Here is a 15,790-nt window from a genome sequence, read left to right as displayed (position 1 = left end):
ACTGTATTTATCCACCTTTCATATTTCCATTCATCTACCCCCGCTACCCTAGCCTTTGGTCTCTCACTCTTGACCACACATTACAGCTTCCTGGTATTCATCTTGTTAAACTATTATTTAACTGTTCAAAAGTTACATCATTTTATCCTCCCCTGTAAATACCACACTTTTAGACACTACACTTATGTCTATAGATGCTTTTATATATGTTTATCATTTAGATGTAACTTCTACATTTGAGAAAAAAATTTGTTTCCTTGAACTCTTTGAGCCTGAGTTCAATTAATTTTTTTTTACAGGTCCATCCATTTCTCTGTAAATGGCATATTATTATTCTTCCTGAAGGATAAGTGAAAATCCATATATCCATACATTATGTGTGTGTATGTATGTATGTATGTATTCCTGATGTATTCAATTTTTGTAATGCATCTGGACTGTTTCTATAACTTGGCTATGGTGGATAGTGCAGCCATGAACACTGTGCCCTGACCTGTAATCTCGGCCTAGGTATTTAGGTACAAGGAAAGGCAGATGGCAGAGCCTTTCACTGTAGTAAGGCCTGGTGCACATGTCGGAGCTTGCCTCATTGAGGGGTTCACTGCCCATGAAGAGGGATCCCCGCAAAGGGAAGGGTTGTTTGGGAAGGCTAGTTGGCTGTGGAGACAAGCTCTCAAGCAATGGCAGCCCACCCTCCCTCCCCACGGCCGTTCTCCGATGCTCCTGCTAACCCACTAGGTAGGCCAGCTTTGGCCTAGGGCGAGAACGTCCACCGCGGCCCAGAAAAGACCAAGTGTCAGATTCCGCGGACCATTTAGAGGGATGCGCTCGCCCCGCCCCTTCCGGTCCGGTGGGCCAGGCTTCCTCCGCACCCACGTGCATCCCGGAAGGAGCGAGACCGCGCCGTGTTGCAGCCGCGGCGGTGACGTTGCGGGCCTTGGGGTGCGGAATTCTACGCTAGGACGTCACGATGGTGGGTCCCCTCCCGCTTCCCGAGCGTGCTCGTTCCGTCCCCGGAGAGGCTCGGGTGGGGCGAGGACGTGAAGGGGTTAAAGTCGAGCTGTGGCGCCGCGGGCCGGGCGGCCGGGCCCGAGCGCGCATGCGCGCCCCGTGGCCGCAGGTACCCGCTCCCCGCCCCCTCCCGGGTTTTCCCTGGTCTTAAAGGTTTGGGGGCGTGGGGGGCGGGGTGTAAATGTCCGCCGACGGCCGCCCGCTCCCGGGGCGCAGGCGTGACTCAGTGTCTCGCCCCGGCGCACCCTGCTGTGCTCTTCAGTCCCAGTCCTCGTCCCCCACGGTCTGCGCCCCCTGCCTGGCCCGTCACCCCCTCCTGCCCCATCCCGCCCTGCCTCCAGCACGCGGGGGCTGTTCTGTCCAGGTCGTGTTAGAAACCCAGTAGTTACAAGCTTGTCTGTGCAGTGATTGCCTCTAAAGGGAACTCTTCCCTTACTTACGTGATGGAGAGAGTAAAATGTAACCGTCTGCCAGACATGGACACACTCTAAATTCTAGGTTTGTAATCCCTGAAAACCGAAGCTTACGGAGATAAGGTCAAGCTGTGGGAAGGGCATTCTTCCCTTCAGGAACTCAGGTGAAGAATGTATTTCCTTCCTTTTTAACTTCCCCGGTTCCTTTTTAACTTCCTGGTTCTTGGCGTCTTCCATGTTCAAAGCCAGCGACATCGAATCTCCAGTGAAGATCAGGCCTATTCTAAAACTCCTCGATCCTCCTACCACCTTATTACGAACCCTTAAGATTTCTTTTGAGGTCTACATGGATGGTTCGAGAGAGTCTCTCCATCCCGGGATGTTCAGTTGATTCTATGAAGTTCTTTTCTCCTGTGTACAATGACACAGTCACAGGTTCCAAGAAAATAGGACAGGACATTCGCCTGCCATGCACACACCCAAAAAGGAATTTTTCTTCCAGGTTTGTTGCCTGCTGCCCCAGTTCACAGTAAGAGACTCTTATCTGTTCCTAGCTATAGGTTCAGCTGTATGTGCACATGCCAGCGGATACATAGGTCTTCTAGTGCTATTTATTCTAATTCTATTTATATATACAGTGTACTGTGCATGCTCCTGTGCGTTTTGCTTTTCTCAATTTTGGAAATGTTTGAGTGTGGTCTCCCCCCACTCCCCAATTTCATGTATTGGAAACTTGAGTCCTCTGTGTGGCAGTGTTGGAAGAAGAGGACCAATGACAGGTATTTTTGGTCCTGGAGGGAGAGTAGATTAATGCTGTCATCAGCCCCTTCTGAGCCACAGGAGACCCTCACCAGACACAGTTGTGTTGATTTTGGATTTTCTGTCATCCTGAATATCCAATCTCAGGGACTCTGTTACAGGAATAGAAATGGGAGGGTTGTGGGTATGGCTCAAAGGGGAGAGCATTAGCATCTCCCTAGCAAGTAGATGGCCCTGAGTTTAAATGCCAGCTCTGCTCAAAAAAAGGAAGGTAAGGGAGACAAAACCAAAACAATAGAAATTGTCCTGACTTGGTTTTTAAACAGCTAGCATCCCATTGTGTACTTTCAGAAATTTTATCAGATCTTTGTTGATCATTTAAACTGTTTCTGTTCAGTACTGCCAGTAATGCAACATGGTTGTATTGTCTTTTTCTTTTGGCATGTGTATAAGTATGTCAGTAAAATAAATGAAAAGATATAAAACCCCTTAGTCATAAAAAAGTATAATTTTTGTCTTGATGGAAACTATTACATTGCTCTTTAGCAGACTGCCACTTTGTTACCCACCAATGTATGAGAACATTAATTTGCCTTCACTAATGTTGTGTTAATTTTTTACATTGGCAGTCATAATGTTTCTTTTTTGTTGAAACAATTTACACTTACTTGAAACCAGAGCACCTATCCTTTCAAATCTGGTTTTGTTTTTAACAGATATTCTTATTAGTTGTACAAGTGGCCTTTCATTGTGATGTTTCCATCTCTTAACATTCCTCCAGCCCCTTCTGCTTTGGTTATTTTTGAGATAAGGGTTCTACTTTTTTGTTGTTGTTGTTTGGTTGTGGGGCCCAAGCTCTGGGCCTGGGCGCTGTCCTTCAGCTCTTCAGCTCAAGGCTAGCGCTCTACCACTTGAGCCACAACGCCACTTCCAGCTTTTTTTTTTCTTATGTGGTGCTGAGGAATCGAACCCAGGGCCTCAGGCATGTAAGGCAAGCACTCTACCACTGAGCCGAGGGTTCTACTTTTTGATGGATGGATCATGATCCTCCTAAATGGAAGGGTGCTTCCTGGTTAGAAAAACAGGCCTGTGCACCACTCAACTTTTATTAATTGGGGAGGGGAAGATGTTAGAACTTTTTTCTCAGGCTAGCCAAAACCATGCTTTCTAAATCTCATCCTCCTCAGTAGCTCCTGGTGACTTGCCTGGCCACACCAGCTTCAATTCTTTAAGGCATTTCTTTTTATTTTTATTACTTGTATTTTCCTAATCTTTTATGTTAGATTGCTGATCTTTTTCCTACTGATCATAGAACTTTTATGTAAAAGGGGTTAACTATTTTGTTTGTGCTACAAATACTGTCTATAATTTGGCTTTTGATTTGGTCTGTCATATCTTTTGTAGGCCAGACTTAAATTTTCATGTAGAGTTGTCATTTTTTAAAAAAACATCTTCTAGATTTTATATAATGTTTAGAGAGATCTTTCTCAATCTGAAGTGAGAAACAAAAATCTCAGTTTTCCAAGACCTACATGGTTTCATTTTATGTTTCATTGTGGTCTATAAGGAATTTTAAATAGACTAAGGAATGTTACATCAAACTTAATTGATTCATAGGCTGTTCTTAACTTTTAAAAAAGTACCCTGCATTACTTTTTTGAGTGTTTAAAATGTTTTATTTAATTCAAATCTAAAACCTGAATGCACAGGAGATACTGTACCCTACACCCACAGAAAGTACAGTCAAGCTTTTGAGTTATAAAAGGTGAAAGATAACAAAAGCTATTTGCTATCTTAATGTGCGCTTTGAAAACTGTGCCTTATTGGTATTTTTATGTGTTCATCATTCTGAACCCTTGGCTTGAGAAGCAGTGATTATTCTCTAAGGTAAAGTACATTATAAGTTCTAGGATCAGATTTAGAAATGAAATATCCTAATCTGGAGCTCATTTATCCAATTGATAGAGTTTTTAGCCTCTCTCTCTCTCTCCCCCCCTCTCTCCCTCTCTCCCTCTCCCTCTCCCTCTCCCTCTCTCTCTCTCTCTCTCTCTCTTTCTTTCTCTCCTCTCCCTCTCTTCTCTCCCTCTCTCCTTCCCTCCCTTCCCCCTCTCCCTCCTCCCCTCCCTCCCTCTCTCTCTCTCTCTCTCTCTTTTTCTCGCTCCCTCTCTTCTTCTCCCTCCCCCTCTGTGTGTGTGTATGTGTGTGTGTTAGTATGGTCCTTGTGGTTGGTGAATTGCTTTAAACTAGATAGCTCCTTTTACAAGTACTGGGAAGGGTTATTGTTCATCTGTTTGGCCAGTCAATCAACCTACTCTTTTTTAGCACCAGAAATAGTGACAGAAAGTTGGTTTTTTCTAGGAGCAACTAATTTAAATAGAAACAGTTTGTCTTGCCAAACTGATTGGAGCTGGAGTTTTACTGCTTAGTATATTAACATCTTACTGAATGTTTGACATCATGTTTTTCTTTGGTGAAGCATTTTTTAATTGTTCCTCAAAAATAATGAGAATGTCTGAAATGTAGTAAATCTTATTGCACATATTTCCTTGCCTTATTGTATATTCATATTCTGCCTCAAGGCAACCTTTTCATAAATAAATTACTACCAGGGAATCATTAAGCTACAGCTGAGTCGGAATATAAGTTGAGTTTTGTAACACTTTTTTGTGCTGAGTGTTGGAAGTTCTCTAAAGAACAAAAGCTATGACGATGTTTTCACATTCAATGGTTGTGAGTCACTTCTTTTAAGTCTTTAAAGGAAATTTTGTGTGGACTTAGATATGTTGCTGAAGGGTAATGAGTATGTAACTTCAGTTGTAATTCCCTAATAGCTACCAAGAACCTTTGTCTCTTCCTCCCTTCCCTGCCTTAGGATTTTGTGGGCTTTTTTGTTTTTTCTTTCTCAAATCATTTTAAAACAAAGCAGTTTGTTCATTATGATGTATGAGGTCCAGATACCTTTTCATTGGATACATCTTTGATTTGATTTGATTTTTTTTGTCCTTGCATGGATCATTAAATATTCCTTAAGACTGTGGCCTAAAATAGCAATGTCGTTATTTTAGTTACCTGGATGCTTTGCCTTAGAGGTTTTCATGGTTAAGCTGTCACTAGGGGCTGTGATTTCAAGGCACAGCTGGGAGAGAGAAGAAGGAAGATGGGAATCAGAGCCTTTTTCATAGCCTAATCTTAGTCACTTAACCAAATGCTGACACTGACACTGAGAGGTAAGGGAATGCATGAGGCTGTGAGGACCAGGAGGTGCCAAAGCCTTGGTGACCATCCTAGAGGCTGCCTGTCACGTGACCCGCAAGTTTTTACTTGATGCACTTTGCTTAGTATTGGTAGACTTTATGCTCTTAAAATTGTTACCACATCATCCCTGGCATGCTTCCCCCTTGTGTAGAGATACATAGGAGACAAGTGTGACATACGCAAAGGGATGCAGCTTTCTAGATCATGTTCTTACACGAATGGCCTGTGTTGTCTGAATTATCTTTCCTACTTGGCATTGATTGGTCTTAAGGTATTTTGGACTATATGGACTATGTAGTCTCTCGAAAGATGGTAGGAGCCTGGATCCCTAAGGGCTCTGTGGAGCAAAGCTCTAGCTCCTGCTTTCAACAGGAGAGAACTAAACTTTATGTGGATTGAGCCACTTTTTAAAATTTGTGGTTTCTATTCTAAAGGATCAAAGCTGAGAGTTTTTTTCTGGGGTCGGGGTAGGGGACGTTACTGGATTTGGACTTAGGACCTCACACTTGCTAGGAAGTTTGTCTGTCACTTGAGCTACACCTCCTGTTTTTTGTTTTTATGTTTTTTTAGTTTTGTTTTTTGTTTTGCTTTTTTTTCTAGATAGGATCTGGGCTGGTTTTAGATAGTGATCCTTCTATGCCTCCAAGTAATTACAAGTATGCACTGTCATGCCTGGCTTATTTTCTTTTTTTCTTTTTTTTTTTAATTTTTTTTTTTTTTTTTTTGGTCCAGTTGTGGGGCCTGAATTCTGGGCCTGAGCACTGTCCCTCAGCTCTTCAGCTTAAGGCTAGTGCCCTACCACTTGAGCCACAGCGCCACTTCCGGCTTTTTTCTTTTTGCTTATGTGGTGCTGAGGAATCGAACCCAGGGCCTCAGGCATGCAAGGCAAGCGCTCTACCAATGAGCCAACTTCCAAGCCCCGCCTGGCTTATTTTCTGTGATAGAATTTTTCTGCCTTTTTTTCCTGGACTATCCTCAAGCTGTGATCTCCTATCTCTGCTTCCTGAGTACTTGAGATTACAGGTGTGTGCCACTATGCCTATCCAAACCTGATCAATAATACAGGTGGGAAAAGATACAGGAATGTGTAGGAGAAAAAATACTGAGATGTTTAGTTAGGAAGACTGAAGGAATCGTGACCTAGTTCCGTGGTAGACATTTAGGGGAGGATAACTGGTTCCCATTTGTATATGCTGATTTTGATATGGCTTCTGTTTTTTCCTTTGTTCCTAACTTGTACAGACCATGAGGCCAGCTTTGATTTTTTTTTTTCTTAGTTCACTGACCACTCTCATCCATGTGCTATGTCTACACTGAAATTGCTCAAATTATTCACACTAATATCTTGTGCTCCCTACCCTTAACCTCCTGAATTGTAATACACATTTCCAGCCCAAGTCTCACTATTTGTATTCTAAGTACCTGCTCTGAAAGTAGAAGTGTTGAAGAACTAAATTTATTGGGTTTGTCTATGCCTTTCTTTTTTGTCTTACATCATTGGAGAATTGGTGTGAATATATCATTTCTGTTATAATATCCTGGAAGCAAATACTATTAGAATTACCAAACAAGTTATTTTTTTTTAATTGTGAAAATACTGTACAGAGGGGTTACAATTACATGGGCAAGATAATGAGTACATTTCTTATTAAGCATTGTAGCCTCCTCCTTTGTTTCCTCTTCCCATCCCTTCCTATCCTCCCCACCCCCACCCCGCACCAAAGTTGTAAAGTTCATTTTCGACATAACAACTTGTACATCTCATTGTTGCAATGGGTCCACCTGTATCACTATTTAAACGATTTGTTTTAAAAATCTCTTTATTCATAATGTAATGTTTCTGCTTTATTGCATTTTTATTTTTGTTCTTAAAGTTTATTTATTTATTTATTTAATTTGTTTTGTTGGTTGTGGGGCTTGAATTCTGGGCCTGGCACTGTCCCTCAGCTCTTCAGCTCAAGGCTAGCGCTGTACTACTTGAGCCACAGTTCCACTTCCAGTTTTCTGAGTGGTTTATTGGAGTAAGAATCTCAGGACTTTCATGCCTGGGCTGGCTTTGAACTGGGATCCTCAGATCTCAACCTCTTGAGTAGCTAGGATTACAGGCATGAGCTACTGGCTCTTAAAGCTTATTTTTAAAGAAAATTTTTGTGACTAGATTCACTAGATTATGTTATATGTGTCCTTTATTTTCCTGTGTTTTAGCCTAAAGTACTAAAGGGAAAAAGTACAGGACGGGAAAAAAAGGTCATCCATCCCTACAGTAGAAAAGCAGCTCAGATTACAAGGGAGGCCCACAAACAAGATAAAAAGGAAAAGTAAGTATCTTTTCATCATTTGACATAAATTGGGCCATTTCTATATTATTTATTCCTTGATTTTCTCTCCTCCCTTCCTTTAACAAATATTTGTTCAGTGTTTTCTTTGTACCAAGGGAAAACTGAACACAACCTCTACTCTTATAGAGCTTATCAGAAATTGTTAAATAAATTGAAATCATAGTTTGTGATGTTTTCAATAAAGAAGGATTCTGGAGACTGACAAAAATGTTGTTTCAAAGATTCCTTACAGTAAGTAAATACCATATAAAAGATATTGGCTACAATGCTTGATAAGAAATGTACTCATTACCTTGTCAATGTAATTGTAACTCCTTTGTATGGTATTTTCACAATTAAAAAAAAAAGGAAAAAAATAATAAAAGGAATTCTTCCTCAGCAAAAAAAAAAAAATATATATATATATATATTGGCTAGCCTTACATTATAATGGATGTTCGATGTATTTGCATACTAGCAGGTGGAAATCTGCAAGGTTATAACCTGTATGGTTATATGTTGATGCTTTGCCCAAGATCTAAAGCCTGTGGCTTTGCCTTTCCAACAAGTTTCCAGATGGTGTGGATGTGGTTGTTGCTGTGGTGGCACTTCCTGATGATATCCACTGTCCTGTACTACTACTTATTAGTATTTGAATTTTTTTCCCTTGAATATCACTTTTTTAAAAAGATACTTTATCAAGTGTCTACTTTATCAAGTAGTCAAGTGTCTATCAATACTATTTTATCAAGTGTCTAATTTACCAATACTACTTTATATCCAGTAGTATTACGAGCTATGGATGGTCTGAGCCTTAGGTAATGCTTATGTTCTTGGTAGTGCAAAGATTGTTAAACTTATATACTAACTCTTAATGTAATCTGTTCTTCATGTAATCTGGCAGTATCAAAGGAGGATGTAGGAAAAAGCAACTTGGTTATTAGTGAATGGTTGGTTAATTCCTTTTTTAAACCTACATAGTGACCATTGTGGTGCCAGTGTATATGTTCCAATATTTTAGGAAATATAGGTTGAAAGTATCCTTTATCAGAAATGCTTCATACCAGAAGTATTTTAGATTCTGGGTTGATACAGATTCTGGAATATTTGCATATACATCTATTCAATATGCATATGATGATAATCAAGTCTAAACACAGAATGCATTTATGTTTCATATATACCTTATACAAATAGCCTGAAGGTAATTTTATACAGAAGTTTTAGTGCATCTGTGTTTTGCATGAGATTAGGTATGAAATTCTCAAGGATGATGTGTTAGTGCTCAAAAAGTAAGTTAAATCAATCAAGTTAACACTTAGTGTTAACCATCACAACATTTCATGTATGACATTTAGATCAAAGTTCTTTGGTCAGTGTTTCTTTTGACACATTTCTAAAACTTGATTTGGAAATTTTCTAATGTATGTACACTTTTCTTTCAAGAATGAAGAATGAAAAGGCCTTGCGGCTCAACCTTATTGGTAAGTGCATTTGCTTATTTGAAACCCTGGCTAGAGTATAGTGCATTTTTTTCCCAATGTCAATTTTTCTTTTTATTTGCTTTAGTGAAATATTATTTTTGTTTGCCTGTACTGTGAGTTGAACACAGGGCCTCACACTTGCTTTCTTTGCTAGTGCAAAGAACTCTAGCTAGGATTTTTGCTGATTATTTTGGAGTTAGAGTCTCAAGGATTGTTCTGCTGAGGCTGAATTTGAACTGTTATACTCCAGATCTCAGTCTTCTTAGTGCCTAGGGTTATAGGCATAATCTAAAGGTACCCAGCCAACTTTGAAATGTTGTTTTTATCAGTGCAGCCTTGATTAATTTCTGACAGACTTGTTTAAGTCTACGCAGAGCTTTATATTTAACATTAAAGTAATTTTGCTTCAGTTTTATACTGAGAGTTACAGTGTACACCTCTTTGCCTAAATGATGACTTGTGGGCTAAGCTGTCTTGGTACTTGTTCATAGGTGAAAAACTGCAGTGGTTTCATAATCATCTGGATCCTCAAAAAAAGAGATATTCAAAAAAAGACGCTTGTGAATTAATTGAAAGGTAAACACTGGGCATATGAGCTGAGGATCAGAAAAGGGACACTCTAGTCTGTATTTTAAGAAGATTTGTAAAAGGATAATTAAGTTTTGTTAACAGAAAGTTCCTTGGTTTATAATCTTGTGAGTCTCAGAGAGTATTACAATAGGGTCATTAGAATGACTTGCTAACAAAGTTTCCTACGCACTGGCTCCTTGCATGTAGGGGTTAGTAAATAGAGGGAAGCTAGATTGAGGAGCCCAAGAGAACAGCATGTGTCAGACCCTGGGGTGAGAGTGAGCCTCGGAGGTTTTAATGGCCGAAATGACAAGTTCCAAAAGGTTAGCATTCAAGTGCTATCAGTGACACTTGGCTAATGAAAGCCTTGGCGGTCAGTCTGAGTTTGGACCTTATTTAAGGATATTAAGAGCTGTGGGAGACTTGCGCAGCAAGGACCCCAAATGACCTTATTCGAACTTCAGGAAGGTCAAGGAGGAAAACCTACTGAGAAGGGATTTGGTTTTGCAAGGAGGCTGTTGAGAGGCCAGCGTCACTGTGCACGTGTGGTGATGGTGGCCTCGGCTTGGTTAGTAGCATTTGATGAAGAGAAATGGAAGATTTCCAGAGAAATTACTCAGGTAGACATTTCACTCTTTAATGACAACTTAAGTGTAGAATGATAGGGAGATAGGGATCAAATAGGCTGTCTACTTCTCTTGCTTGGGCAACTGGATGAATGGGGAGCCCAAGAGTGGAGCAGGCTTAGTGGAGGAACGGAGACAGACGCAAATTAATGTCAGGTTTCCTGTATGAGGAGGAAACTCTTGGAGACATCTGAATGGAGAGCCAGTAGCTGATTGGACATGTTCACTAGATAGCAGGATGTGATTTGGTCCCTAAAGTTAAAGAAGAATTGAGTAATCCAGTAAAGGGGTGAAGAGGTTTGAGGACATGATGAGCTCAGGAGTGTAAATCTTTAAGAACCGGGGAAGTCTGGGGATTAAGGTCTGCCTGAGCCGATGTGAACTCAGGTAAAGCTTACGTTGATTTGTCATTTTTCTCCTTTTCAGATACTTAAGTCGATTCAGCGGTGAGCTGGAGCAGATCGAGTTACATAACAGCATCAAGGACCGGCAGGGCAGGCGGCACTCCTCCCGAGAGACAGTCATCAAGCAGACCATGGAGCGGGAGCGGCAGCAGTATGGAGGCTATGGCTTTGGTACATTCTTGGTGATTTCTTTTCCTTTTTCTTTATTTATTTTTTAATTTTCTTATTTTTTTATTTGGTATTATCTTATTCATTTTATTCGTTTTTCTTAAGTTCTTACAATACAGAGTGTATCCACTGTACAACTCACTTCGTGGGTTTAGTTTCCTCTATTCTCTTGATTTATCTTGATCTCCTTTTGTGAATAATTTTTGAATTGAAGTTTTTCTACATTCCCAACAAAATTTTCATTTTTATGACAGTGACATCCTGTCTTTCTACTGTGTCCGTAGTACTTTCCTTTCCTCCTCCCACGCACGAACCTACTTTTCTTTGTTATAGGGTTTTAAACTTGTCTCCAATTGTAACTTAAATTTCTTTAGATACTAACTCCTCATTTTTAAAAATCTTACTCTACACAGCTACTCTTACAATCATTTTTGGAATCTACAGAAATCAAATTTTAGTATTCTAGCATGTCTAATTATTCCTAAAGAGAACAATGCTGTTAGCCTATCAACACTGTCTAACGAAAATTATGTAATAGGGGGAGTATTTTGCTACTGGGACTTGCAAAGTTGCAGGTAAGTGGCTCTTCAACGGCTGGATGGCCTGCAAGAAGTAGTTAATTAGCTTATTAATTGTCAATATAAAAAAATACTTCCTGAATTTATCTGAAAAGTAAAGGTTTTCTGGCTTCATTTAGGGTAAGAAAAGTCTGATGATTTGGTAGCATAATCAGGAATGGAGTAGCAGCTTTCACTTGTAGACTTGAGCATGTATTCTAATGTTTGTTAGGAACCTAACTTTTCTGTCACTCATATTACTTGACTTAGTGTTTATTGGCACTCAAGTTACATAGGTTTTTCTTGGATAGTATAATAATATAGCAAAGTAAAAATTTAAATAAAACAACATGAAAGTATAGGACCTTAAAGGAAGTGTTCTGTGGATAAAACTTAGAAACTTTGAAGTAGATGGTGCTTCATTGCTAAGAAGTGAATTTCTTATAAGTACCACGTGCTAACCAAGTGCGCCACTGGAGCTCCAAGAAGTGAATTTCTTAACTGAAAAGCAACAAAAAAAGTAGCTCTAGAACTAGATAGATCCACACATATATCCTTGTACCCTACTGTGTAATAAAATGCAATTTAGTTAACAAAACCTTGTTTTCCTAAGTTTACAAATAAAGTGTCTTAGCACTCTGGAAGCAGAGTCAAGAGAATTGTATGTCAAGAACAGCCTGGGCTACATAACTTCTTGTTCATGTTAGAATGTATTATTTAATAGCACTTTTTCCTTTTATTTTTTGTTTGTAGTGCTGGAGATTGATTCCGGGCCTTTGTACATGCTACGCAAGTGTTTTCCTACTAAGTTAGCCACAGCCCCAAAGTTTCACTATGTAGTTCAAGTTGGTCTGTGATTTAACTATATAATCTGAGCTAGCCTGAAGTTTCATTTTTCGTGCCTCCACTATTGGAATTGATAGATGACAGGCATAAGCCAACATGTCTTCTGCTCAGCATTATCCTGAAATTGCCTTCTTAAACTAAAACCTGTTTTATACTTGCCAAGCTTACTTTTTTGTTATAGCAATGCTTAAAATCTTGTTTTAGTGCTATTATTTTGTTTATCTGAAATAGTGGTGAAGAAAGTATAAAATGATGTAATTTGGAAATGAACCTAATGGCTGTACATTATTTTCTTGTCCAGAGATACCAGACATTTTAAATGGAAGTAATCTTAAAACTTTTAGGTAAGTATCTTTTATGGTTCTCTGAAAGCTGGATGTAAAACACATGGAACATAAATACCTTCCTTTTGAATCAGTACATTAGAGCAGAAAGAAAACCAGGTCTGTCTTAACCTTTTGCATTTATTAGACAAAGTAAAAATTTCCACATTCATGTTAATTTGAAACACCTGATAGTGAAATAATGATGCTGTACCTTTTGTTTTTCAAATCAGGTACTTTAGTGTCATACTTTAAAAATGTTTCACTTCCTCTCCAATTCTTACTTATATACTCATTTAAAAAAAGTGAAGTAACAGTATTAGACAGATGAGAAGTCATACCAGGGACAGTGTGTTGTCATTAAGCATTCTTTGGTCTAGCAATCTGTGTAATTACAAATCTTATACTCAGGAAGACCACTGAGTAGGATTTTCAGTTGGTTTTTGTTGTTGCTTTTTCATATCGAAATCTCTGTATTTATATAGTGTGCGGTACCTGGGCTTGAGCTCAGGGCCTAACAATTACTCTGCTTGCTTGCTCACAGCCTGCTACCGCTTGAGCCTTGCCTTGTTAATTGGAGATGGAGTCTCATCAACTTTGATGTTCAGAACAGCTTTGAAACATTACCCTCCAGATCTCAGGCTCCTGAAATTAGCAGAACTGACATCCAGGCATAATCAAATACAAATGTATTTCTTATTTCTGAAACACTTTATGTTTTGCCTCTTCCAAGGAAAGCCAGAAGTGAGAGAAAAGATGGACAGGGTCTCTTAGTATTGATCAGAATTCAGCATTGGAGATAGTTTTTTTTTTTTCTTTTTTCGTTTCTACTAATGTAATTGAACAGAATTGTCACAGAAAATACTAAGTTTGAAAAATTGGAAGTTTCTCTTATAAGAATATCAATTAATCAAGATTCAACTACAGTGTACCATTGAGTGTGAGAAGAAAATCTTTTCCTCACTGGTATTTAGGAGATTTGCTGGGTATGACATGGTTCTTGCATTTGAGATCCTCAAGAACATATAGCTAGCACAGGGCATTATTTAGGTTAAGAAGAGAACTTACTACTTAAGAACTTAATACTTCCTGGTTTGAAGTTGTGAACTGTGGGATTCCTCATGCAGGGGTTGACGCTGTAGATTGAGAACAGGCATATGGATATAGGAAAGCAAGTATCAAGGGTTGGAATGCTGCTTTTGTTTTTGTAATTCTGCTGTGTTCAGATTTTTTAGCTTATCTTTACCTAAGTTTCAACACTATGTACCCTTCCTTTTGTCTAGGGAATGGGATTTTGATCTGAAGAAATTGCCAAACATTAAAATGATCAAAGTATGTGCTGATGATGCAGTTCCAAAGAAACACAAGAAGAAAACTAATTTACCTATAGACCTAGATTTAGGGGAATTGGAATTAGCAGGTCAGTCTGACTCAGATGAAGAAATGACTCCAGTGCCTTTTTGTCTTTCATTGAGTTGAAAATAAATAATTTGAAGATTTTTAATTTCTATCCATTCATTGTTGTAATTACCTTGGTGCAAGAATGTGGTATTCATTATTTCATAGAGTCCCATTTGCAGTTTCAAAAATGGTGTTAGCATTTTTATTTAAAAACCATAGGTTGCTCTTCATTTGCATTCACTTGCTTTAAAAATAGAGGTTGGATCAGTCATTTTTTCCATTACTATCGTGAAATACCTGACTCTGGGAATTCAGAAAAGTTTGCTTCACTCGTGGTTTAAGGGCTGATAGTCCAAACTGCATGGAGCCAGCTGCATCATGTAGTTACTGTGGGAGACGTGACCCATAGGGAAATCCCTGGGAAGCTTTCTGTTGTCTCCTAACATTGTCACACTGGAGGCCAAGTTCCCAACATTTACACCCTTCTGGGACACATTTAAACCATATGTAAATCAACAGAGAAGTCTTTAGCATTGCCTAATCTTACAATTTGGAGAATAAATCTATTTTCTAAACCATTCCTGGGGATGTTTCTTGAGTTGTGATAATAGCAAAATTGTGTTTTGTCAACCTAAATCTTCCCTCAAACATTACACATGTATTTTCTTTCTATATAAAATAGGAGGAAAACGTGATAGGGAATTCTTATTCAACATGCATTATTGTTGTCTGGTTTATAATTGAATCTCCCACATTTACTCTTCACAAAGAGAATTAGTGATTTTTGAGGTTCACTCCTTTCGATGAATATTATTTTCTTCCTTACTGTGAAAAGTGTTAGGTTTTATGTATCAAGACAAAACTAAGAATTGGGGAACCAATGGTTTTACCTGTGCTGTTATTTCCAAGAGATGTTTAATTGGTAAGTAGCTTAGTATACAAGTCATAAAAATATGGATGTTCTGGATATTTGTAGAGTGTAATAAATGTGAGCATCTGGAGAAGGTAGGATAATGGCAGATTGAGGACAGCCACCTCTTCTACATCTGTGGACAGAACAGGTATGTGGCTTAGGGAAAGACCAGCTTAGGGGAGGCCACCAGAAAAAGTATAGGCAAAAGAAACTAGTAGAAATCAAAGTTATCTTACTTTAACCCTTTAAAACAAGGAAGGGAAAAAATTTACCCTGCAGATGGATCCAAGAGCAGGAGAGCCCCCGATGGCATTAGAACAGGAGAGTTTCTGGATTTTTTTCATTCTTTTTATTTTCTTTTGTCATCAGTATTTGAACTGAGGGCCTTGAGCCTGTCATTGAACCATGCTATCAGTCCAGCATTTTGTTCTTCAGTTGGAGATGGAATCCCACAGACTGTTTCTGTCAGGGCTGCAGTCAAACTATAATCCTCTGTGATGCAGCATCCTGAGGAGTCAGGATTATAGACTTGAGCCACTGGCACCCAACTTGTTTTTGTCTTCTGGTCCATTTGGTTTGGGTTTTATTTTTTGTTTTTCTCTTCTTCCTTCTCTATTTTCCTTCTGACAAGACCTGCACACATAGAACACCTGTGGAATGGTGCAGCTACATGGAGAATAGTAAGCCCTGCATGTGGAAAAGGCAAAGTTGGGAACAAGCTGACATGAGTCCCTCTTCCCAA

The 15,790-nt window shown here is 39.2% G+C and overlaps 1 protein-coding gene across 2 annotated transcripts; it reads left to right on the top strand.

Moving 5' to 3' along the window:
- The first annotated feature begins 856 nt into the window (after positions 1 to 856).
- Positions 857 to 14,244, top strand: Tma16 (translation machinery associated 16 homolog). 2 transcript variants are annotated; one of them, XM_070016538.1, is made up of 7 exons: positions 857 to 973; positions 7,644 to 7,756; positions 9,203 to 9,240; positions 9,732 to 9,816; positions 10,863 to 11,011; positions 12,713 to 12,755; positions 14,018 to 14,244. In XM_070016538.1, the coding sequence occupies exons 1-7, from the start codon at positions 971 to 973 to the stop codon at positions 14,211 to 14,213; spliced, it is 627 nt and encodes a 208-aa protein (XP_069872639.1). In that variant the 5' UTR covers positions 857 to 970; the 3' UTR covers positions 14,214 to 14,244. The 2 variants fall into 2 exon arrangements, with proteins under 2 accessions (XP_069872639.1, XP_069872638.1); XM_070016537.1 differs by lacking the exon at positions 857 to 973 and adding an exon at positions 983 to 1,120.
- Positions 14,245 to 15,790: the final 1,546 nt, after the last annotated feature.

The sequence above is a fragment of the Dipodomys merriami genome, unplaced genomic scaffold (assembly GCF_024711535.1).
Source record: "Dipodomys merriami isolate MVZ:Mamm:240054 unplaced genomic scaffold, mDipMer1.0.p SCAF_12, whole genome shotgun sequence".
Classification (NCBI taxonomy): Eukaryota; Metazoa; Chordata; class Mammalia; order Rodentia; family Heteromyidae; genus Dipodomys; species Dipodomys merriami.
The sequence above is the reverse complement of the archived record's forward strand: the minus strand, read 5'-3'. Positions and strand labels throughout refer to the sequence as shown.

Bases quoted from the DNA above. Each gene is read 5' to 3' on its own strand.
- Tma16 (XM_070016537.1), top strand. From the start codon at position 1,100: ATGCGCGCCCCGTGGCCGCAG. The intron at 7,757-9,202 runs GTAAGTATCTTT...TTTTCTTTCAAG, and splicing joins AAACAAGATAAAAAGGAAAA to AATGAAGAATGAAAAGGCCT. The intron at 11,012-12,712 runs GTACATTCTTGG...TTTCTTGTCCAG, and splicing joins GTATGGAGGCTATGGCTTTG to AGATACCAGACATTTTAAAT.